Source organism: Myotis daubentonii, chromosome 9 (genome assembly GCF_963259705.1).
Source record: "Myotis daubentonii chromosome 9, mMyoDau2.1, whole genome shotgun sequence".
Taxonomy (NCBI): Eukaryota; Metazoa; Chordata; class Mammalia; order Chiroptera; family Vespertilionidae; genus Myotis; species Myotis daubentonii.
In genome coordinates, this window is record NC_081848.1 from 41,260,977 (window position 1) to 41,284,805 (window position 23,829).

Sequence of the window (23,829 nt, forward strand, 5' to 3'; positions counted from 1 at the left end):
CTGTAGCAGGTACTAGCCTGGAGCCAGGCCCTATGCTGACAATTCAGAGATGAATGGAATGAGACTTGGTCCTTGTTCCTGGGAATTCATGGTGAATAGATGACACGGTTGTACATGGTTCATTACAGCACAGCGCAATGACCCTCACAACAGGGGAGATAAGGTGTGGAAAGCCTAGGAATGGGAAAACCGACAAGAGTGTGGTGGCCTCTCTCTCTCCAGCTCCTCATCTCTCTCTGTCCTGTTTCTCTGCTCCCTTCTCTTTCATTTGCTGAACTTGAAAAAGCATAAGAACTTCGGGCTCTTCCTTCTCTGGTGCCAAGGTCACCAGACCTCCCAGGGATTGAGGGAGTGAGTCCCAAAGCCCTGGGCCTGCTCCACATCAGGTTTCTAGTCTTGTTTCCATCCCTGTCACCTGTCCTCATGTGTCACACTCCTCTCTAACCATGAAGTTTAGGCTCAGAGGTCAAAGAACAAAGCCCTGGCGTTAAAATAACACAGTCAGATCAGTGTAGAAGTAACTCAAGGCTTTAACTTGTGTGTCTCAAACACCATGAAGGGGACACAAGGTCTGCTCAAGCCCATGTTCACTGTGCCTTCCGCCGTGGTCAGGGAGGAACATGGAAGGGCGAGCCACACGAGAGCAAGGGAAGGGGCGAGACTGGACACACGAGTTTATTGTTTTTATCCCATCTCAGGCTTAAAGTGAGTGGGTTTTGGGAGAGGACGGGTTCAGGCGGGAGGCAATGGCTCTTTGGAACCAGGACCGACCGCTGTGTCCCCTTCAGAATGCCCATGTGAATTGTTACCGCCTCCACTGCCCGCCTGTCCACTGCCCCCAGCCTGTGACTGAGCCACAGCAGTGCTGTCCCCGGTGTGTGGGTAAGTAGCCTCGTTCATCCCTTGTACCCCCTGACCCTTATCTCACCTCCGATGCAAGCCTCTGGCAGAGGGAGGCCCCTGGAATGAGAGGGGCAGTCTCTCTGGTGAGAGGTGCTTAGCAGGAGCGGGGAGAGACTGGAGAGTAGCTGAGGGAAATAGGGCGTGCTTGGCCTGTTGATGGCACACGTGGCCTCCAGTCTCTGGCTGGCCAGAGCCAAGGGAGTGGACCTGCCTGTCCCAGTGGAGGTGAGTGATCTGGGGCTGGAGGCCCTGCAGGGAGCCCCATGATTACAGCTCTGGGCCTGGGAATGACCAAAGGAGTTGGAGTCTGTGTATTCCGAGGTTCTTCCCAGCACTGTGGTTCAGGGACTTTCTGTAACTTGATGCTAAATGTCTATGATTCCATGAGTTTAAGACTATAAGAGCCTCTAAGATCGCGATTCCAGGAAGTAAAGGTAAGAGGGAGGAGAGGTAGCCTGCAAAGAAACTGGCATAAGCAAGTGGCCAATGAGAGGCAGCTAGTGGGAGGCCGGTTTGGAAGAGGGTGGGTGGGAGATGTTGAGAGGAGAATCCATCCTTAGAAGCATCAGGAAGGGGCTTCGGGAGGCTCCACATTACGGCTCCGTCTCGGCTCTGAAGCCAGGGCTCTCCTGGGAAGCTAGGCACTTGTGTGGAGTGGAATTAGAGGGGCTCACTTTCCAGGTGGGACTGCAGTGGGATCTGACCGTGGCTCTGCCTTGGGTCACGGAGATTCTTGGCTCGGGATTCCCTCAGGGGGCAGGAGCTCGGAGCCTCGTCCTGCCTAGTGAGGGGGCATCATGCCTCCTTCTGACTGAGGTTGACTCCAGGAATCCTGACCACTCCTTGCTGACTATGCCTTGGCCCAGGCCCCTTCTTCCTCACATGCACCTCTCTCTCTCTCTCTCTCTCTTTCTCTCTCTCTCTCTCTTTCTCTCTCTCTCCTGCCACTTTGCCTGCCTGGCTCTACATGTTCTTCATGACTCAGCTCAGACATCATTCCCTGACTACCCCACCCACATGTGCTGGCCGAGTTAGTGGCTACCCCTCGGTGCCCCAGCCCTTACCATGCGACAGCATCACCGCTTATGGAATGTCTCTTTGCCAATCAGATTGTGAGTTTCTTGATGGGCGGGGCTGAGTCTTGTCAGCACTCCATTCCCAATGCCTAGCACAGTGCCTGGTACAGAGGTGTTTAGTAAAGGTGTCTGAGAGGATGAGTAGGTCCTCTCAGGATGGGAGCCTTAGAGGCTTGCCCCTCTACCTGGCAGGATGAACACTGGCTAATCGGTAGGTGATGGGGAGGGAGGCTCTGGTGACCAGTGAATGACAGGAGCTTACCCCGAACACAGGGACAGTCTAGATCAGTGATGGTGAACCTTTTGAGCTCGGCGTGTCAGCATTTTGAAAAACCCTAACTTAATTCTGGTGCCGTGTCACATATAGAAATTTTTTGGTATTTGCAACCATAGTAAAACAAAGACTTATATTTTTGATATTTATTTTATATATTTAAATGCCATTTAACAAAGAAAAATCAACCAAAAAAGTGAGTTTGCGTGTCACCTCTGACACGCGTGTCATAGGTTCGCCATCACTGGTCTCGATCATCCCAGCTGACTGCACTAGGATGTCACCCCATGAGGGACTTTGTTCTGTTCCTACTGTGTCCCCAGCACCTAGAGCAGTGCCTAGCACTAGGAGGTGCCCCATGGACGCTCACCGACTGATCCAGGTCCCCACTGAGTGGGGCGCAGTGGACCTGAGGTTTCTGGCCTGGCCTCTGGCTCTGGTCGGGACCAGCTCAGACACTGGGGGGCTGAAAGGCCATGGTGAGGAGCCATGGGAGGGAGTGACAAGGTCAGATGGAGGTGTCAGCAGGACCTCTTCTTGGTTAGCTGATAGGGGGACTGTCTGGGAAGAAGAAGGCCAGAACTCAGTTTAAATGCCAAGAGATGCTAAAATCCAAAATCTTCAGAAAAGTGGCCCAGTTAATTCTGGCAAAGTTCTGAGATCCACGTGGAACCTCATTTTTCTTTCCTCCTGCCCCTCCCCACCCGCAGAACCTCACACGCCCTCTGGGCTCCGGGCCCCCCCAAAGTCCTGCCAGCACAACGGGACCCTGTACCAGCACGGAGAGATGTTCAGTGCCCATGAGCTGTTCCCTTCCCGCCTGCCCAACCAGTGTGTCCTCTGCAGCTGTACCGTAAGAAGCTCCTGCCTTCACTTTAGCCCAGGCCCGCGGTCTGGGCCTGAAAAGCTTGGTGGTGTGGGCTGGGAGGGAGGGAGGCGGTTCTCCCTGGTCAAAGCAAAGCGACAGTGAATGGGCTCAGGAGCACCTGCCCTTCTCTGGGCTTCTGCACCCTCCTGCGCTGCCTGTTACAGCCGGGTCACCTGGCACTGACATTGGCTTGTTTTTGTTTTCTCCAGTAGACTTTGTACTCCTGGAGGGGAGGGGCCATACCCAATTCGTTTCTTTATCTTCCACTGCTCCTGGCCCAGGGCCTGGCATACAGAGGATGCCTTTAATGTTTGTCGAGTGAATGAATGAATGAATGAATGAGTGAGTGAATAATCAGTTATCAGCTCTGGGGCACAGAGACAGGGCCAGATTGTAGCAAATGGAATTTAACCTGAAGCTGCCTAAACTCCCCCGTTGTATGTAGTCAGTTGAGCCTAGGAACAGGCAAGGCTGACTCTGCAGTGTTGCAGGGTACCGAGACTGAAGCCAAACAAGGTCTGATCTGGAAAGCCTTCACCCTCCTCATTTGGGGGTTGTAGGTATGGCCCTGCCACAGGTGTGCAGAGGTTTTCAGCCTGTCACTCAGCTGCTTGCCTGGGCCTTGTCAGGAGAAACTCCTGCTCTCCAGGTTTCCTTACTATCTGGTCACCAAACTTCTCTGGGCCCCAGTTCCTTTGCACACATATGGAGTCTGACCAGTGTCCTCTCTGTGTAAAATAATCATCAGATTTAGCAGTGGCGCAAGGGGAGGAGGTCTAGACTAGTGCTGGACACCCCTGTTGGAGCTCTAGCTCTTCCATGGTTCCCTGTGTGACCTTGATGAGTCACTTCTCTCAGCCTCCTTCTCCATCCCCTCAGTAGGGCTCTGACCCTTAAAGTATCCGTGCTGCCGAGCAAACCACTTACAAATGAGGGTGACTACTTATAAGTCAACCCAGAGAGTGATTATTTTTGCAGGGCCAATATTACTCTGTAGTCCTCCATGGTACCTACTAGATTCATAGAAATGTCTCATGTTTATATACAAGCTCCCAAAGACTCTAGGACAGCGGTTCTCAACCTGTGGGTCGTGACCCCTTTGGCGGTCGAACGACCCTTTCACAGGGGTCGCCTAAGACCATCCTGCAGATCAGATATTTACATTACGATGCATAACAGTAGCAACATTACAGTTATGAAGTAGCAACGAAAATAATTTTATGGGTTGGGTCACAACATGAGGAACTGTATTTAAAGGGCCAGAAGGTTGAGAACCACTGCTCTAGGAGAAGGATCTCAAATGAAGAAATTGAATCTCAGAGCAGTTAAGCAACTTCCCCAAAGTCACCCAGCTAGTCAAGTGGCAGAGCCAGAATGCAGACCCAGGGCCACATAACTCCAAAACCCACGTTCCTTTTCCTGCATCTGCTTCCTATGAGGTGACAAGGGCCTGGTGTAGGGGGGCTGCAGGAAAGGACAGACATGATGATGGTGGGGTGGCGAAAGCATTCTTGTGATTTCTTTCCCTTCTCCCTGAATACTTGGGTCCCCCCCCTTACTTCTTCTCATGCCTGTTTATATGGGTCTGACTTCTGGCCTTGTCTGAGGGAACAGAATCCTTTAGAGCAGTGGGTCTCAACCTTCCTAATGCCGCGACCCTTTAATACAATTCCTCAGGTTGTGGTGACCCCCAATTTCATTGTGACAAATTGAACATAATTAAAGCATAGTGATTAATCACAAAACAATATGTGATTATATATGTGTTTTCCGATGGTCTTAGGCGACCCCTGTGAAAGGGTCGTTCGCCCCCCAAAGGGGTCGCGACCCACAGGTTGAGAACCACTGCTTTACAGACTCACTGGAAAAGATACTAATAAGGAAAGGACTTGAGGTAATATCACTTCCTCCATTTTAAAAATGCCTTACATTTTAAAAAGGATTTTTCACAACTGTCCCCTCACTTGATCTTCACAGCCCAGATGGGTGTGCCCCCATTTCCCAGAGGAGGAAACTGAGGCCCAGAGAAGAGAAGTGACTCATCAAAGGTTATCTGACCGCCTGATTCCCAGAAGGCCCTTTCCCCTGCAGTGTTGCCTTTCTGGGCTGAGTCCCAAAGTTTCAGATGTAGGGTTTTTCGTGAGAGCATGGTGAGCCCAAGGTATCCCCCACTAATGTCCCTCCCTAATGCTGGGTCCCCCTTTCCAGGCCAGGGGAGAGGACATTGATTTCAGTAGGAAAAGCCCGAAGACTGGGCTCTAGTCCATTCTGTCCGGCCGTGTCTCTGACTTAGCAGGCTAGGCGCCCCTGCAGGCTCTCCCCATCTGTAGGTGGGAAGGGTCCCACCTCACCCAGTGGCTGTGAGAGCCTACGGAGAGACGGGGTGTGAAAACGCTTTAGAAGCCGGAGGATGATGCTACTTCAGGGCCTGGAGTGGGAGTGGGGGGGTACAGAGGACCCTTCTTCTGTATTGGCTGGGCCTTGCCCACACCACGCTGCTGCTCCCTCCCTCTCCCACCTCAGGGGAGACCTCAAGGCGATATGCTCCCAGGGCAGGGGCTGGTCCTCATCAGAGCTCATCTCCCAACTCCCCTTTGCTCTGTCTGTCAGGAGGGCCAGATCTACTGTGGCCTCATGACCTGCCCGGAACCAGGCTGCCCTACACCCCTCCCACTGCCCAGCTCCTGCTGCCAGGCCTGCAAAAGTGAGTCTGCCCCTAGAAATGGCAGTGCCCACCCACCTCACCCCCCCGGACCCAGACATGGACTGTTAGAGCAGGGGGAACCCCCGAGACACTCAGCATGTAGCACACCATTCCTTCCTCATGGGTGGGGGCTTAGCCCAGCAGAAGGCTGAGGGCTGCTGTGTGTTTTTATTGCCACCCCAGGGAGCAGGAAGGAGGGAGAAACAATGTAAGGATGCCTTGGGCAGCTGCCTCTGCTTAATATCAAGTGTCACCTATATTCTACATCGTCTTCTGCTTCTCAGGAAAGCCTGGGGTTGTAGAGGAAGAGGAAGAGGTTGTCCCCCAGCCGCTAGCTTCCATTGGTCTAGTGCAGCCGTGGGCAAACTACGGCCCGTGGGCCAGATCTGGCCCATTTGGCTGTTCTATTGAAATAAAAAAAAAAAGACCGTACCCTTTTATGTAATGATGTTTAGTTTGAATTTATATTAGTTCACACAAACACTCCATCCATGCTTTTGTTCCGATTCTCCGGTCCAGTTTAAGAACCCATTATGGCCCTCGAGTCAAAAAGTTTGCCCACCCCTGGTCTAGTGGCTGCCCAGGGGACTGGGACTGAGCCCGCAGGGATGGGATTCTGGGCCGTCCATGATGGGCACTGACCAAGAGCTCTGGCCCAGCCAAGCAGCTCAGTCCTAATGGTGACCAGGAGGTCAGTGTGTGAAAACTGGGGCAGCAACCCAGATGTGAGGAGACGCTATGATGAGCAGTGGGAATAAGGCCCCACTGGGACAAAGGGACTTGCTGGGGTTTGGGGGCTGCAGAGATAGCACCAGGCCCTGGAGGGGCAGAGCCTGAGGGGGAGGCCTGCGGTCCAGGCAGCAAGGCTGAGGAGGCAGAGGCTGATCGGACTTCCCTTTGGTTTCCAGATGGGTCAAGTGAGAAGTCAGCTGAAGAGGACACTGCGCAGTCACACCGTGGGGCGGTGAGTACACAGATGCACCGACAGGGTGGGGAGAGGAGGTGCGGTGAGCTGGTATCCAGGGCTCAAGTCTCCATGACTGTGGAGCAAGTAACCCTCATTTCTCATTTGTCCCCTGGGTCAGCTCCATGAGCCCCACCACGTCCAGCCCCTCTCCTTAGCCTCCCATCAGGGCTGATGGGCCAGGAAAAAGCACCAAACATGCAGATGCAGGCCCCAAGCTTACCGATTTCCCTCCTGGGAACCCCTTTGATACTATTCCATCCAGAGCCCGTGTCTGTCCTTACTCAGGCCACCTCGGAGCAGCATGTTCCCTGAGGGCGTGGCCTCTCATTTTGGTCAGCCTTCCCCACCTGGCTCCTGAGATGCTGGTTCTTTGTCTGGGGGCTACCACTCTGTGTTCCCCCTCTGTCTTGGCCCCTTTCAGTCTTGATCTAGAGCAGTGGTTCTCAACCTTCTTAATGCCGCGACCCTTTAATACAGTTCCTCATGTTGTGGTGACCCTCAACCATAAAATTATTTTCGTTGCTACTTCATAACTGTAATTTTGCTACTGTTATGAATCGTAATGTAAATATCTGATATGCAGGATGTATTTTCATTGTTACCAAGTGAACATAATTAAAGCATAGTGATTAATCACGAAAACAACATGTAATTATATATGTGTTTTCCGATGGTTTTAGGCGACCCCTGTGAAGGGGTCGTTCGACCCCCAAAGGGGTTGCGACTCACAGCTTGAGAACCGCTGCTCTATTCCATTTGACAAGCATTTCCTAGGGGCCTCCTAGGGGCTTGGGCCTGTGTTGGGGCCTTAGATAGGGTTTCTGCTTTGGGAGCTCCTGTGGGCTCAGTCCAGCCATCAAAGGACTAGCTGAGACTGTGCAGAGAGGAAGGGGCTATAGAGGAAGGAATGGGAGTGAGTAGGGTCGGTGAGGTAGGTTAAAGCTCGGCCACTTGCCCCAGGCCACTGGCTCCTCTCCCGTGTCCTAGAGCTGCCAGTCCCCAAACTATGCAAAGCTCCTGCCCCGTTACGCTGCCCTCACACACACCTTTTGCTATCCCTGCCACCCTTCCCATCTGGTCTGGAGCTGAGGGTCTTGGGATCTTGGATTCCAGGGGCTCAGGAAGGGAGGGCGGGGCTGGAGCTCTGGAGTCCCTCTGTGCCCGGATGGGGCCGGCTCCTCATCTTCCTGCCCCATGGGTGCTGGTGGGACCTTCAGAGACTGTCTCCTTGTCCCATCACCTCAATCTCCTCAAAGAAGGGTTTCCTGACATTCACCCTCCCTGCATTCTCACCTTCTATTTCTTAAGCATTAAGTTCTCCAGGTCCCTGATCACTTATGTCACCCAGATAAAGACCCAAACTCTTCTGCCCACACAGTGCCAGGGCCCTGGCTCTGACAGGTCTAAGAAGGGCTTGTTTGGAAGGCAGCCCAAAGCACTACCTTCCAAGTTTTCAAAGATCCACTGTCTGAGAACATCCTGGACCCCATCCAGATCTTCCTGTCCCTAGCCCAGCCCTCTCTTCCCTGGGAAATCATGCGGGCGTCTACCCTCAGGCCACTCGCTGCAGCCTGGGCCTTGCTACTCCCTCACTGGCAGCGGCCTATCGGTGATCTTGATCCTTCCTGCCATTTGCAGAGACATTCCCAGGATCCGTGCTCAGGGGACGGTGGGAGAAAGAGAGGCCCGGACACCCCAGCCCCCACTGGGCTCAGCTCCCCTCTGGGCTTCATCCCTCGCCACTTCCGACCGAAGGGGGCAGGCAGCACCACAGTCAAGATCGTCCTGAAGGAGAAACATAAGAAAGGTGGGGATGGGAACCTCCTCCAACCCCTGAGGTGGGAAAGGGGGGGCCTCCAACTGCTCCTGCCTCCCAGTCCTATACCCTGACACAGTGGTTCTCCAATCTCAATTTGGCTCTGAGCTTATCGATGCCTAGAACACCAAAATGAAGGTGTCCTTAAAGGACGTAAGGTCTGATTCCCCCCTTTGACAGATGAGGACACTGAGGTTCAGAGTATTGAGTTAGGGGTAGAACCAGCATCTGCCATGTCTTTGCTGGGAATTGAGGAACACAGAACAGAGAGAGATGAAAAATGGTCCCTGTCCTTGAGGGGCTCCAGACATGTCAATCAATGACTCTAACTTAAGGAAGTGCTAAGGGAAAGTTCTTGACAACAAAAGGAGCGAGCAGAGCTGGGCTGCAGGAGGACAGTCAGGACGGACTGGGAAGGAGGCCCCTGGGCAGCCATGGCAGCAGAGTGGGGAGGCACCCGATGAGGCGTCTGTCCCAGCCCTTTCCTGTACGGATGGGACACTGAGGCTGAGGAAGGGGGAGGGACCTGCCAGAGCTTGCACAGCAAGGCAGTGACAGAACTGGATGTCATATCTCCCACTGTGAGCCGTCGCCCTCCTTGCTCCACCACAGGGGCCCGTGAGGGTGGGAGGAGGAGTCTCCATCTTCAGCAAGTCCTTACTGAGCATGTCACAGCCCTGAGTGCTCAGGGGGTGGTGTCGGGGATGTGGGGCCGGTTTTGTATCCTGGCCTGCACTTTGTAGTCCATGTGGCTGAGCCAGACTGTGGAGCAGGGGCTCTCCAAGGCCCCACCCCCACCGATGACTTGACTCTGGCTGGAGTCCAAGGCACTGACCCTCCTCTCTCTGCCCTCCTTGGCCCAGCCTGCGTGCACGGTGGAAGGACGTACTCACACGGGGAGGTGTGGCATCCAGCCTTTCGCTCCTTTGGACCCCTGCCCTGCATCCTGTGCACCTGTCAGGACGGCCGCCAGGACTGCCAGCGGGTGACCTGCCCCGCTGAGTACCCCTGCCATCACCCGGAGAAAGTGGCGGGAAAGTGCTGCAAGATCTGCCCAGGTACAAAGAGATGCTGGGGGCAGGGAGGGCACCAGCCAGAGTGAACAGCTCTGACGTGGACGGGGTGTGGGCGCAGGGCCACAGGATGCAGGGTTTTAGGTGCACAGAGTGCTGGAAGCTCAGCAGCAGCAAATGCCAGACTTGTAATGTATTATCTGTAGAACCAGCTACTGTTACAGAGACAGTCAGAGGCTTCCAACATGTATACGTAGAATCAAATAGTGTTCCCAACTCTGTGAAGTCATCACATCTTAGGGTATTAGGACTTTTAAGAGAAATAGCCAATGTTTATTGAGCACTTACCATGTGCCAGGCAGGTATTTTGCATGCATGGATTCGTGGAACCCTCACCACAGCGGACAAGGCAGGTATCCCTGTTTTACAGAACGAGGAGATAAATACCTGTCCCAGGTCACACAACTGACTCAGTGACAGAGCTGGGATTTGAACCCTCATCTGTCTTTACTCCAAAGACCATACTTTTGGCCTCTGTTGTCTTCCTTCAACCCTCATCCACTAGTACGTACGGGAAAACTGAGACCCAGAGAAGAGAAGGGACTTCCCTGTCACACAGCGAAGTAGTAGTGGAGCTGAACGAGAACTCAGGCTTCCAGACCTGCCGGCTGAGTTCTTTCAACAATGCCCTGTGGCCCGAGGATTGATGAGTGTGCCGAAGGGAACTTGGGCCGGAGTGTGTCATTGAGAAGCACAGCCTGTGCGTGTCAGCAGTAGCTGATGTGAGGGGCAGGCCTGTTCCCTGCAGCCTAGAAAGTGCACGGTGAGGTTGTGCCCTGACCGCATCTGGCTGGAGGGCTGGGTTGGAAAAGCTGAAAGGAGAGGAACGGAGGAGAAGAAGAGGAAGGAAACATGCATCAAGAACCTGCTCGCACCAGGGGGTTTCACACGTTTCGTTTAATTCTCACAACTCAGTTACTTCACAAATGAGATAGGGGGGTGGCTACAATTGCCCTAAGTCTCCGCCTACCCCCCCCCCCCCCCCCCCGCACTTAACATCAGGATATTTGCGTTTACGTTAGCTTGCTTACTGGCTTCTTTACTTGCCCAACTTACTGTTGTGAGCTTGGACAAGTTACTTTCCCTTTCTGAGCTTCAGACACAGCGTTGATGACAATGCTTTATGAACTGTAAATCAAACCCAAACATAAGGAATAACTATTGTTTATCAGAATAATATGCTGTTGGGACAGGCTCAGCGGGGGAGCATGACAGGATGGTGCCCGGAACACGAGGGGTGGGGGTTCAACTTGAATCCTCTCTGAGATGGGCTGAGGCTCGCTCTGAGCTCCGTCACAAACAGACCTGGTCTTGGGCCCCGCCATCAGCATCCAGTCTATCTCCTTTTAAAAATATTGAGACTGTAACAGCTCTTAGCTGGACATCTCTAAGGGCTTCGTAACTAGTAAGTCTAGTATATCTGGGGACTTAGTCCTTCGGGCCCTGAAAAATAGTCAGGGGATGTTGGTACATGGAGAGCTCCGGAGAATGTTCTTGGAATTCCAACATGTCAAAACTTTAAGACTGTATCCAATTCGGCACAACAACAAAAAAAATTACCACCATCCCCACCATCTCATCCTCACCCCCACACCCTCCCACTTCCGCCACTACCGTCACCATCATCGTCCTCTCTTCCACCACCACAACCATCATCGTCATCACCGCCATCATCACTTAGCCCTCTCACACCTTCCATTCTGTGTGTGTCCACGGAGAGCCTGTGCTTGGTGTGAGCGACTCAAGAGACTTGAAAGACATGGTTCCCGCCCTTCACCTTTCTCTTTTAAGGAGAAAACACGCCCGAGTGAAACAATTACAAGGCAAAGTGGGGTTAAGGGCACGAGTGGGAGTCCCGGGAAGTCATGAAGCGTTTTAAAAGCTGTGAGTGGGAGGAAACGATGGGCTGCCTGGAGGAGGTGGAAGATGAGCTGGGCCCTGAATGGCGGGAAGTTTTCTGATATGCTAATCACTGGGGGTGACAGGGGGAGATGCCCCTCTCTTCCCCAGAGACCTTCTCCTCCCAGGGCACCAGAAGTTTCGCCAGGACCAGGAGACCCTGAGGGGGATTCAGACCAGTGGCCCCTCTCTTTGAGCCGACAGGGGTGGGGAGACAGAGCATTCACACGCTGCTTGTGTCTCCCAGAGGACAAGGCAGAGCCCGGCCACCGTGAGATCAGCGCCACCCGGTGTCCGAAGGCGCCGGGCCGGGTCCTTGTGCACACGTCCGTATCCCCAAGTCCAGACAACCTGCGCCGCTTTGCCCTGGAGCGTGAGGCCTCTGAGCAGGTGGACATCTACCTCTGGAAGCTGGTGAAAGGTGAGCATCGGCGTCCTCCCAGCCGGGCAGACCTCAAATCTGTCCTCTTTCCTGGGCTCCTAGGCCCCTGAGGGGCGTTCTGGGCATGTTTTGTTGACCAAGTGCCTTTGGCCCAGGAAGACCTGCCTATGGCAGGCCTTCCAGGTTTGAGTCCCTGATTCCAAGATAAAGGGAGACGCTGCTTCTGTCTGATTCTCTGACAGTTCTGATAAGCTCCCCAACTCTGAGATGCCAGGGCCTGGAAGTGCTCCCTCTCCTGGGGAGAAGGGGTTGTTGCACCTTGCAAGGAGTCAGGGCAGAGTAATGCCTACCCTGATGAAAGAGATATAAGTAGAATTCCAGCGTCTTTTCAGGCAGGAGGGCCCACCCAGCGTCCTCAGAGAGGCTGGTCTCATCCAGCCTCTTCTATATGGTAGGTTCTATCACTCCACAGTAAATTAAAATCAGAATATAGTTCTCATTCTGTGAGCAACTCACCCTATTCAACAGGCTACTCATGTCACCAAATGAAGGTCAAGAGACGTTTTCATAAGGAAATTGCTGAAAGTTCTGTTTTCTGACTCTCTTGAGAAAAATAAATCCCCTGGGTAGAGTAAAACAAACTAAACCCTTTAATTGTGAATTAGTTCTAAGGTCACTTTTCACTACTGATGGGTTTGCCTGGGGGTTGGGGGGTGGAAAAAGAGGGGACAATAAGAAGGGGACAGGAAGGGGATAACAAAAATAATGACATGATAATAACCAATGTGTGTAGCACTTTAGAATTTACAAGGTGCTTTCACGTTCATTATCTCATTTGATGCTCAGCGATCCTGAGAGTTAGGTATTATTATCCCCATTTTACAGATGAGGAAACTGAGGCTCAGAGAGGTGAAGTACCTGGCTCCAGGCCACACAGCCAGTAAGTGGAGGAGCTAGAGCCCATGTCTTGTGACGTCAGATGCGGCTCTTTCCCTGCTCTACTCTGCCCCCTGTCGTAGGAGGAATGGACGAAGAAAGCGGAGCCGTTCAGCCTGGAGAAGAGAAGACTCAGGGGGACAGGACCACTGGCTTCATGGCTCTGAAGGACTGCTCCAGGCAGAGGGAGCAGCTGTGTTCTGACTGACCGCAAGGGTCAACAAGCAGGGGCTTTAGAATCAGACCTGGGCTTAAATCCCGTTCCTACCATTTCTTAGCTGTGTAGCCTGGGCCATTCACTTGACCTCTCTGGGCCTCAGTTTTCTCTTCTGTTAATTGGGGAGGAGGGCGTATGGAGGATTAATGAAATAACATAGGTACAGCCTCTGGCCTATAGTAGGTGCTAACCATGTCGCTATCCTTCTCCTCGTACCTTATTGACTCGGTCAGCATTGCGGTGAAGCAGGTTTCAGCCAATAGAGAAAGCACTTTCTCGTGCTTAGAGCCTTCCTGTAATGAAGGGAGGGAGCAAGCTCCATTCACAGAGCCTCAGAATGGGGCAAGGGCTGGGTGGGGATTCTGCCAGCAGCTGGCGAGTACCCCTTGCAATTCTTTTGTACCGTGAGATTCCATCGGTCCCTGGACAGGTCAGGTGCTGGCTGTATGTTTATTCTGGGACTTCCCTCAGCCCACCAAATGCTGGGACCACAGAGAATAGTCTTTCGGCGACTTGGGTGCAGCAAGAGCTCACTGGGAGCTGAGCTGACCAAGGAAGGCTTCGTGGGAGATGGGCCTGGGGCTGGATGGGATTTAGAAAGGCACATGGCAGGCAGGGTGGTAGCAATGGCCTTAAACTCTGGCTTTAGAGCCACGGTTGCCAACCGGTGGTCCGTGAGGTCCGAAAGGTTGGCGACGGCTGCAAAGCCCACACTTGTATGCCCTATGATTGGTGAGTAGCAGGCACTATGTATAATGTGCTTCATTTAATCCACATAAGAGACCTGAGGGGTATGTATTAATGCCCCATTTTGCAGATAAGAAAACTGAGTCTCAGAAGTAAAATAACTTGCTCAAAGGCATACAGTTTAAGCAGTAAAGACTCAAACTCAGGTCTGACTGTCCCCAGGGCTGCCTCCACAGAGATGAACTAATGCTTCGAGGGAGGTGTCTGAGGAAGGGCAAGGGGTGCCCAGAATGGTGCAGAGGGAGACATTGTAGCTCCAGGCCAATCTCATTACCACCAGGCCTCTCAGAAAAAAACAAGGTGGAATGGTGCGGGTGGGGGGTGGGGTAGGGGCGGGGGAGAGGCTTTTCAACTTCACAGTGCCAGGCCCTACCATGCTGTCACTAACAAGCCTCCCCCTCCTCATCTCCTGACCTCCTGGGTGGCCCACGTGCCCCATCCACCTCCCTATCCCTGCCTCCCTATCCCTGACCATGGGAGTCAAACACTCCCCAGGTGTGACTGTCAGTGGGCAACGCACTGTTCTCTCATGCAGAAGCCTGGAAGCTGTGGGCCTTGGAGGCTGGGAGAGGGAGGGGAGGGTTGGCCTGGAGACAAAGTGAGCAGGTAGATGTTGAAACCTGGGCTAAGTGTGGCCACACCACCGTGGAGAGACCCAGGCTCCAGAAGCTGAACAGAGTTGGCTTAGGGTTAAGGGCCTTTTATATTCTGGGGTTCCAGAGTAGAAGGGGTCCCAGTTCCTTCCCCGACCTAGGAGGGAAGTCCCCCTGTGGTCTCTCTGATGGTCTCTACTACACACACGCCCACCCACCTCCAGACCCGCCTATGTCCCTGTTACCTCCTCTCCAATTTGTCGTTTTGTTATTTTTTGTTGTTGTTGTTTTTTGTGTGTGTGTGTGGGGGGGGGGGGGTGCAGTGGCAGGCCTGGAGCACAAAGACCCATCCCCATCTCATGCTCACGATGTAGCCTGGGCCTTTGGAGTCAGCCTCTCCCACATCCCGGTCCTTGACATCTGGGCTCGGGTTCCCAAGGCCATTCTGGCTTCCTAGACCTTAATCTCAGAGTCTGTGCTGTCCATTGCCCTTGGTGAGATCCCACTCCGATTCCCATAAGCAAGGCCAGTTCTTGGTTTCCTTGAGGGTGGTATTGGCCTACCAGAGGCCTTGCTGTCGCATCTGTTCTTTCTGGCCACTGACCCTGGTGGTAACAGCTGGTGCGACCTCACAGCCCATGTACGCAGGGCTTCAGCACCATGTGTGGTGCCAGTGGCCAGCTCCCCAAGGAATGCAAACAGTAGGAGAGCCAGAATAAGACCTCATCTTCCTTCAGGGCCTGGCCTAGAATGAGTACACATGTATTTGCTGATCCCTCCCTCTCTCCTTCCCTCCATTCATTCATTCATTCATTCATTCTACATGCCTAATGTGGGCCAGACTTAGGGGACCCAGAGAGGAAAGCCTTCCAGAAGTTCCCAGACTGGTAGGGAGGCAAGAATAGACACAATGAGCCTGGCCGGCGTGGCCTTGTCTGTGCTCCAATTGTGACACAATGAGCATCGACCTATGAACTGGGAGGTTCGATTCCCAGTCAGGGCACATGCCTGGGTTGCAGGCTCAGTTCCTGGTATGGGCTGTGCAGGAGGCAGCCAATCAATGATTCTCTCTCATCATTGATATTTCTATCTCTCTTCCTCTCTGAAATCAATAAAAATATACTTTTAAAAAAGAATAGACAATGGCAGAAGGAAGTTGTAACTACCTGGGGGTGGGGGGTGAAGGAAGACTTCCCAGCTAAGGCTTGGAGGATGAGTAGAAAGGAGTGCCCTTGGTGGCAATAGGAGAAGGAGCTCCAACAGGTAGGGTGGCACATGTAAACGCTTGGCCCTCGGGGGTCTTCAAGTAGTTGGTTAGGGCAGGAGCACAGGCAATGCCACTCGGGGGGTCTGGTGAACTGCACTGAAAGGGGGCCTACAATCCTGACACTTGTTAGTGTTTTGAGTAGAAGGGGTCCTGATTTTTATCTTCCTTCCTTCCTTCCTTCCTTCCTTCCTTCCTTCCTTCCTTCCTTCCTTCCTTCCTCCCTCCCTTGCTCCCTCCCTCCTTCAGCCCTCCCTTCTGTATCGTGGACATGTGAGTGGTATGAGAGCAGGAGGGTGATGGAAACCAGAGCAGGACCAGCAGAGAGGCGACAGGAGGTCAGGGAAGGGGAATGACAGGGAAACTGTATTTTTGAATGACCGCAGGTAGGATCATAGGTTAGAGGGGGAGTAAAAGTGGTCAGAAATCTAGTGCAGTGACTCAAGCAAGACATGAGGGGGTCTGAATGGGGAGAGAGACAGTGAGGACAGGAGAACAGACTCCAAATACTTAGGAAATTTAGTCCACATGATTTGGGGTTCTGATCAGAATAGGGGAGGGGAGGGAGGTGACAGGGTCCATCCCAAGTCTAAGTCACCCCGTTTCCCTGATCCACAGCCCTGCCTTGCCTGCTCATGCCCTTGTTTCTGCCCTCAGGAATCTTCCACTTGATTCAGATCAAGAAAGTCAGGAAGCAAGACTTCCAGAGAGAAGCACAGAACTTCCGGCTGCTCACCGGCACCCACGAAGGTGGGCCCTGGGGCTGAGACTGGGGCCTGGGAAGAGAGCCTGGCTAGAGGCCAGGGCCTCTCGGGGAGTTTCAGGCTGCTGGTGCCGGGAGGGGGGTTGTGAGCCACAGACGTCAGTTCCCGGCACAGGAATCCAGTGGGTGTCTGCGCCAGAGATTTCTCAACTCCAGTGCTGAGGAGCTGGAGGACAAAGCAGAGCCTTGCTGAGTTTGGTCTTGGGATGGGGGACACAGGGCTGGAGATGAGGGAGGTCTGAGCCTCAAACCCTTTTGCTGCCTCTTCCCTCTCTACTGGAGTCTCTTAACCACATCCTTCTGATGCCCTGAATTCGCTCTACACGGCACTGAAGAAGACTGGGCCCAGCTGGGCTTCAGGTGGTGGGGAAGTCACAGATGGCAGTGTCACCAGGAAGTGTCAGGAAACAAGCCCAGCCCCCAATTGTTGGTTGGTTGAAGGTGGGGTCATGTGCCAGAACTGATCTGGATATGGGGGTTATGTTGGACATACCACCTCCTTCCTCACTGTGGGTTCCAAACCCAGGTCCACACAGTTCTCCTTGCCCTGTTTTTTCTCTACCAGCCACTAGCCAACAGCCACACACACACACACACACACACACACACACACACACACCACATTCCCCAGCACACACACACCTACACACACAACTCTTCTGCTTTCCTCCATGCAGGTCACTGGAACGTCTTTCTAGCCCAGACGCCGGAGCTGAAGGTCATGGCGAGTCTGGACAAAGGGACCAAGACCTTATAACAAAGACCTAAACTGTTGCAGATATGAGCTTTATTATTTTTGTTGTTATATATTAATAAATAAGTTGCATTACCCTTCAATCCTGCCTGCTGAGTTTGTGTTGGCACAGTGAGTGCAAGACAGACCTGGTAATCCATTTACATTTAAAGTGATTATAGATAACTATGCCATTATTGCCATTTTGTTAATTGTTGGTTCTCTGTTTCTTTCTTCTCTTGATCTCTTGTAGTTTGCTGAGCTTTTTTTTTTTTTTTTTTTTTTTTTTTGTTAATCTTTATGGTTAAGATTCTTACAGATGTCCCATTTCACCCCTCCCCCCATTGACTCCCTTCACCCGGTTCCCGCCCCGCCCCAGGCCTCCGGCACCCTATTATCTGTGTCCATAGGTCATGCATATATGCATATAAGATCCTTGTTTAATCTCTTCCCTACCCCTACCCCCTTCCCTCTGAGAATCATCAGTCTGTTCCATTTCCTTGCTTCTGATACTATTTTATTCACCAGTTTATTCTGTTCATTAGATTACTTATTTGTTTTTTTGATTTTTAGATTCAATTGTCGATAGGTATGTATTTGTTGCCATTTTGTTGTTGATATTTTGTATCGTTTTCTCTTTTTTTCTTCTTCCTCTTCTTAAGAATACCCTTCAACATTTCATATAATACTGGTTTGGTGGTGATGAACTCCTTTAGCTTTTTCTTGTCTGTGAAGATCCTTATCTGACCTTCAATTCCATATGATAGCCTTGCTGGGTAGAGTAATCTTAGTTGTAGGTTCTTGCTATTCATCACATTGAATATTTCTTGTCACTCCCTTCTGGCCTACATAGTTTCTGTTGAGAAATCAGCTGACAGTCGTATGGGCACTCCCTTGTAGGTAACTAACTGCTTTTCTCTTGCTGCTTTTAAGATTCTCTCTTTGTCTTTAGCCCTTGACATTTTAATTATGATGTGTCTTGGTGTGGTCCTCTTTGGGTTCCTCTTATTTGGGACTCTCTGCGCTTCCTGGACTGTAAGTCTATTTCTTTCACTAGGTAGGGGAAGTTTTCTATCATTTCTTTAAATAGGTTTTCAATATCTTGCTCTCTCTCTTCTTCTGGCACCCCCATAATGCAAATGTTGGTACGCTTGAAGTTGTCTCAGAGGCTCCTTACACTATCCTCATATTTTTGGATTTTTTTTTTCTTTTTGCTCTTCTGGTTGGGTATTTTTTGCTCCTTCGTATTTCAAATCATTGATTTGATTCTTAGAATCCTTTACTCTACTGTTGAATCCCTGTATATTATTGTTTATTTCAGTCAGTGTATGCTTAATTTCTGACTGGTCCTTTTCCATTTTTTTTTTTTTGAAGTTTCTAGACGCTTCTTGAGTAACCTTATAACCATGGTTTTGAACTCTATTTCCAGTAGTTTGCTTTCTTCCATTTGTGACATGTTTCTTTGTCTAAGCATTTTGGCTGCTTCCCTGTGTTTGTTCTATGTATTGGGTAGAGCTGTTATGTCTCCTGGAATTGGTAGAGTGGCCTCGTGTAGTAGGAGTCCTATAGGGCCCAGTGGCTCAGCCTCCCCAGTCACCTGAGCGGGGCACCTAGGTGCACCCCTTTGAGGGCTGTGAGCACAATCTTGTTGTAGTTGAGACTTGATTACTGTTGGTGTCACTGGGAGGAATTGACCTCCAGACCAATTGGCTGTGAGGACCAGCTGGGACTACAGTGGGAGAGCTGCTATGCAGGAGATACCCTATGGAGCAGGACTTGCTTCAGTGGGGCTTTGGTGCTCACAGTGTCTGCCCCTTGAATGTGTCACTTATGGATGTAGAGTTATAATCTGGTATGGTCTGGCACTGACCACTGGGTACACTGGCTCTTGGGTCTCCAGGGAGGTGCAAAGTCAGCCACTACCTGGGGCCATCCAGCAGGAGCTACAGAGAGATCTGCAGATTCCTCCTCTTTGTATCAGGTTTGAAAGTGCCCAGATGAGGCCCAATTATGAAGCAAGGCAGGCTGGTGCTGGTGCTGGGTCTTGGGCCTTTTATTGATAGTTGGGACTCCCTGACCCAGCTACAGTTTGTTGAGAAATTTTAGCCTGAGCAAGGACAGGCTATTCATATGCAATGGTGGGATCCCATCTTGGGTGGGATTGTAAATTGGATGAGGCGGGGTTTTAGGGAATCACCAGGGCAGAGCAAACAAAAATGGCTGCCAGTCAGCCCTACAACTGGGAAGGTCCCAGCATAGGAACAATGATCCCAGTGAGCACCTCTGTCTGGGAGAAAACCTCCCACCGAGTTCCTGCCCTGGTGCCAGACAATCCAGTTCCTCCTCATACATGTCTGTGTTCCCCAGAGCCTCACCCTGGTGCTGGAGCTCAAAGGAAGCAGGACCTTGTAAGTTCAGTTTGTGGTACTGGCCTTTTAAGAGGAGCAGCTGAGTCTCCAGCAGCCTCTGTGTCACTGAGCCCCAATCCGCACTGGATTTTATAGCCCGTAGTTCTTACTGCCCAGAGGGACTTCTTTTCCCAGCTCTTGGACCCTGGGCTGGGGGTCTGGTGTAGGGTTGGGACTCCTTGCTCTTCATGGGAGGCCTTCGCAGAGATGATCTCCCTCCCAATTGAAAAAGTGGCACACGTGGGTGCCGTCCAGCCCGTCCTACACCTCTGCACCTCCTACCGGTCTCAGTGTGCTTTCTTCTGTACTTCTCTAGTTGTAGGACTTCCATTCAGCCAGCTCTCCAGTGGTTCTGGATGGTGGTGGTTCTGTGTTTTGGTTGTAGTTTTGATGTGGTTGTGGGAGGTGGCGAGTATAGGCGTTTACCTATGCCACCATCTTCTGCTGGGCTTTTTTGTTTGTTTTTGGTGTTTTGTTTGGATTCCTTTCTCTTTGTTCTTTATATATCTTTTTAAGGGTTTTGATTGATGGTTACTATGGAGTTTATGTATATTATCCTATACCTATAGTTGTCTATTTAAGGTGATAGTTATGGCCTTTCTTTTTCTGCTTAAAGAAGACCCTTTAACTTTTCTTGAAAAACTGGTTTAATTTCTTATAAACCTGGTGAAGAACTCCTTTAGTTTTTGCTTATCCAGGAAACTATCTCTCCCTCAATTCTGAATAATAACCTTGCTGGATAAATTATTCTAGCTTGTAGGTTCCTGTCTTTCAGCACTTTAAAGATGTCCTATACTAGTAGAGTAGCTGCTGAGAAATCAGCTGAAGGTGTTATGGTGTTTCTTTTGTATATAATTTGATGTTTTCCTTTTCTTCCTTCAAGATTGTCTCTTTATCTTTAACTTTTTTTCCATTTTAATTACAATATGTCTTGGTGTGGGTCCCTTTGGGTTCATCTTCTTTGGAACTCTCTCTGCTTCTTGGACCTGGATGTCTATTTCTTTTCCCAGGTTAGGAAAGTTTTCAGCCATTATTTCTTTAAATAAAGTTTCTCTTTCTCTATTTTCTTCTGGGATCCTTATAATGTGAATGTTTGAGCTCATCATGTTATCCCAGAGGTCCTTCAAACTGTCTTCATTAAAAAAAATTTTTTTTTCTTTTTGCTGTTGTGATTGGTTGATTTCCACTAGTCTGTTTTCCATTCTTCTGTGTTAGCTAATCTTCTGTTGATTGTTTCTAATGTGTTTTTCATTTTAGTTATTGTATTCTTCAGTTATGCTTAGTTCTACATTTACTTTCTAACTCTTTGTGGAAGTTCTCCCTAAATTCTGCTATTCCACTCTCAAGTTTGGTGAGCACCCTATGGCTGTTTCAGTCTTTTATAAGGTAAATTACTTATTTCCGTTTCCTTAGGTTTTTCTGGGGATTTTTCTTGTTCCTCTATTTGAGAGGAATTATTTCATCTTCTCATTTTGTTTGACTTTCTATATTTGTTTATATGAATTAGACAAAATAACTCTCTCTCTCAACCTTGATAAGGTGGCCTTATGTAGAAGCAGCCTCTCTGTAGGCTGTTGTGTGCCAGTGGTTTTGGCTGGTTGTAGGAGCCAAGCGGGTGCTTTAAGGCATTCAGGGCATTGCCTTACCAAGCTGGAGCAGTTCCAGGTGGGGAGGCCAGGTGTGTCCTGTTGATTGATTGCGCTTGCTCTTTAAGCTTGGGGCCAAAATGGGCTTGGCCCCTGTGGCCAGAAGAAGCTGAAGCGACCCTGCAGGTAGGCTAGAGCACCTGGATAGAGCCCTCTGCCCACCCTATGGAGGTGGAGGGGGTCGTAAACAATGGTTCTTACTTGCCTCTCGTGCCTAATTCCCCGGCTCTCAGAGAGCTCCCACAGCTCTCCAGCCTCCGCTGTACATTCTCTCTCTTGTTTGTTACCAAATTGGTCCCGAGTAGAGGCAGCCTCCGTGTAGGCTTTCTGTGCTGGGCAGTTTGGGGAAGCCGGTTGGAGCTGAGCAGGTGGTTACAGCGCCCGGGGCACTGCTTTGCCTTTGTGCTTGCTCCCTTGGTTCAGAGGCAAAAAGCTCAGCATCGTAGCTGAGAACAGCCTGCGGTGACCTTGCAGGTAGGCCGGAGTCACACAGTGAGGCACCCAGTGAGCTCCCAGCTGCCCTACAGAAATGGCTGTAAACAGTGGTGCTCCAGGGCTCCTCTGGCCAGAGACTTCTTGCAGCTCTTGGAAGGCTCCCGGGGTTCCCAGCCTCCTCAATCCCGTCTCTTTCTCTTGTTTGTTGGTCAGAGCTGTTCATCCGGCCCTCGGTCGTCTCTCAGGAATACCTGCTCCCTACACCTGTGTGTATTTGAGTTTGCCCGTGGGAGGGGCGAGTTTAGTGCCTTCCTTTCGGAAGCTGCCACCATCTTGGGCCTCCCTGACCCTCATTTTAGAGAACAGAGGCCCAGGATCAGCCCGTGTCTTACCCAAAGCCTCACAGGGATGAATGGTGAGGCCGGGACTAAAGCCAGGTCTACTCACTACCAGAACCCTGCCTCTCCCAGTACAGCCGCACCCCCCACCCCCAAGCCTGATGAAGCCATGGAAAGATGGCGTAAAGTGGCCGGTTGGCTGGCGTTCTGCCACGGGCACCACTTCGGGTGCCCTGGCTACTGTCTCTGGGGCCTGATCTTGTATGTGGGTGTCTGAGGTCTGGGAAGTATACTAGGCATCCTACCAGTACTGCCCTCACTGAGCAGGGGCGGGTGTCACCCTCCCCGAACCATCCAAGGGGCTGCTTTGAGTCTAGGGTCTGAGGGACATAGCTGAATCTTCCCCTCGTTCTCTGAGTTAGAAGAGCCTCCTCACAGGCTCTGCCTGCCTCTCCTAGAGAAGACACCATCCCTGCCTTGCTTGCTCACCACCTGGGGTTAACTTGGAACTCTGGGAATATGTTCTTGCATTTAAAATGTAGGAATCTGAAAACTCGGCCATTCACATGGTGAACTCTGGTCATCCTTCAGCCTCGCTCAGATGTCTTCTTCTCTTGAAGGCGTCCCTGCCACCCCCATCCCACCCCTGCCCCCTGCACAGTGGCCCCTCCCCTCTGCTGGAGAATGAGGTTGGAGGCAGGGCTCTGTAATCAAAGGCAGCTCTGGGGCCTCAGGACAGGAACGGACTTCCCTGTATACTTTTCCTGGTGTTGCAGGCCAGCTGCCTTCCTGGTTTCTCTGATGGGCTCGTCCGAACCCTGTGGTATTCTTCCCAAACCTCCTCCACCAGGGGAGGCACGTTTAGCACATCAGCACCTCCTCACTCTGGTCCAGACCTTTCTGAGGGCGTAAACACAGGCTTGCCTTGGGAATCTCTAAGCAGCTCTCCCTGGTGTTACACCTGAGTTGTTGTCTCTTCCATGTATTCATTCATAAAACACTCTCCAAGCTACTCTGGGGTAGGACATATGCTAGGCCACCGACAGTGTAAGGAACCAATAGGCCCTGCCTGTCCTTAGGGAGCCAAGTCTTAACTGGAGACTGAGAGAAAGCATCACAACACCAGAGTGCTCAGGCCTGTGACAGCAGGGCCATGGGGAGCACGGCCCTGCTCAGCTGAGTCCATGTCAGCAGGCTGTGAAGGATGAGCAGGCCTTAGAAGAAAAGATGGAGGGAGGGAAGAGAGTGGGTGATGACATAGGAAGAGACAGATGCATGGAAGATGAAAAATAGCATGTTATAGGTCAAATCAAACAGCGTGGTGTTGCTGGATAAGAAAGTTTGAGACAAGAAGCAAAGGAGGTGAGGCTGATACCCAGCCAAGAAGCTTTGGCTTCATCCTGAGGGCAGCATGGAGCCTGGGAAGGGTCAGATTTGAGGTTTAGAAAGCTGGCTCTGCCTGCTGCGGGGAGATCGGTGTGGTGGAGTGAGGTACAGACCAGGTCGGAAGCTGCTTGGGAATCTATGGGATGGCAATGGCCTGGGCAGGAGAGGCGATGGGATTGAAGGGAAGGCAGAGCTCATGGCAGACCGGACGTAGGGCTGAGGGAGAGGGAGGAGTCTGGTGTGTAGCTGGTGTCTCATGTGGTAACTGGGGAGAGCCCACAGGTCCAGCTGAGCACCCAGTGAGTCTCAAGAGGCACCCTCCGGTATGTTATGGGTCTGGAGACAATGCTGGGCCAGAGATCGGGATTTGGGAGCTGTTGACCTGCGGGTGGCAACTAAAA

The 23,829-nt window shown here is 51.5% G+C and overlaps 1 protein-coding gene across 2 annotated transcripts in view; it reads left to right on the forward strand.

Annotated features, from left to right (window-relative positions):
• Window positions 1-17,308, forward strand: part of CHRDL2 (chordin like 2) — a 32,885-nt gene extending 15,577 nt beyond the window's left edge. Inside the window, exons 3-12 of one of the 2 annotated variants that reach the window (XM_059710992.1) lie at window positions 789-882; window positions 2,964-3,106; window positions 5,732-5,825; window positions 6,734-6,789; window positions 8,431-8,599; window positions 9,472-9,666; window positions 11,828-12,001; window positions 12,848-12,902; window positions 16,377-16,469; window positions 17,160-17,308. In XM_059710992.1, coding sequence (XP_059566975.1) covers window positions 789-882; window positions 2,964-3,106; window positions 5,732-5,825; window positions 6,734-6,789; window positions 8,431-8,599; window positions 9,472-9,666; window positions 11,828-12,001; window positions 12,848-12,902; window positions 16,377-16,469; window positions 17,160-17,250 — 1,164 coding nt within the window. In that variant the 3' untranslated portion in view covers window positions 17,251-17,308. The remainder of the gene's footprint in view (window positions 1-788; window positions 883-2,963; window positions 3,107-5,731; window positions 5,826-6,733; window positions 6,790-8,430; window positions 8,600-9,471; window positions 9,667-11,827; window positions 12,002-12,847; window positions 12,903-16,376; window positions 16,470-17,159) is intronic. The other variant, XM_059710993.1, reaches the window with a different exon arrangement.
• The last annotated feature ends 6,521 nt before the right edge of the window (window positions 17,309-23,829 follow it).